At 53.5% G+C, this 284-nt stretch overlaps 1 protein-coding gene across 1 annotated transcript in view; it reads right to left on the minus strand.

The window, feature by feature from the left end:
* LOC119594297 overlaps positions 1-284 on the minus strand; it is a 14675-nt gene that overhangs the window by 7991 nt on the left and 6400 nt on the right. Inside the window, 1 exon segment of the mRNA XM_037943358.1 lies at positions 66-257. Coding sequence (XP_037799286.1) covers positions 66-257 — 192 coding nt within the window.

The following is a 284-nucleotide window of genomic DNA, read 5'->3' on the forward strand; positions in this document are numbered from 1 at the left end:
CAAACGCCAAAATTATTCTTAAAAAAGACAAACCATCGCCAACAGTAAATGCCATATTCACCTACCGACGCTGACATTCCTATCACGTCCTCTGTATCGGAAGAGCGTCGATTCCTTGTGTGAAGCGTGTAACCTGACGGAGGCGCAGAGGGTGAAGGAAGTGACCTCGACCGAAGAAGGGCTGTTGTAGCGCCCCTGTGAGGAACCACAGGCGACTGAAGGGCCCGGACCGAGTGTCACGCCCACTCTCGCTACGTCTGACGAGGTGATGGAGAAGTTGGACG

Source organism: Penaeus monodon, chromosome 33 (genome assembly GCF_015228065.2).
Source record: "Penaeus monodon isolate SGIC_2016 chromosome 33, NSTDA_Pmon_1, whole genome shotgun sequence".
Classification (NCBI taxonomy): domain Eukaryota; kingdom Metazoa; phylum Arthropoda; class Malacostraca; order Decapoda; family Penaeidae; genus Penaeus; species Penaeus monodon.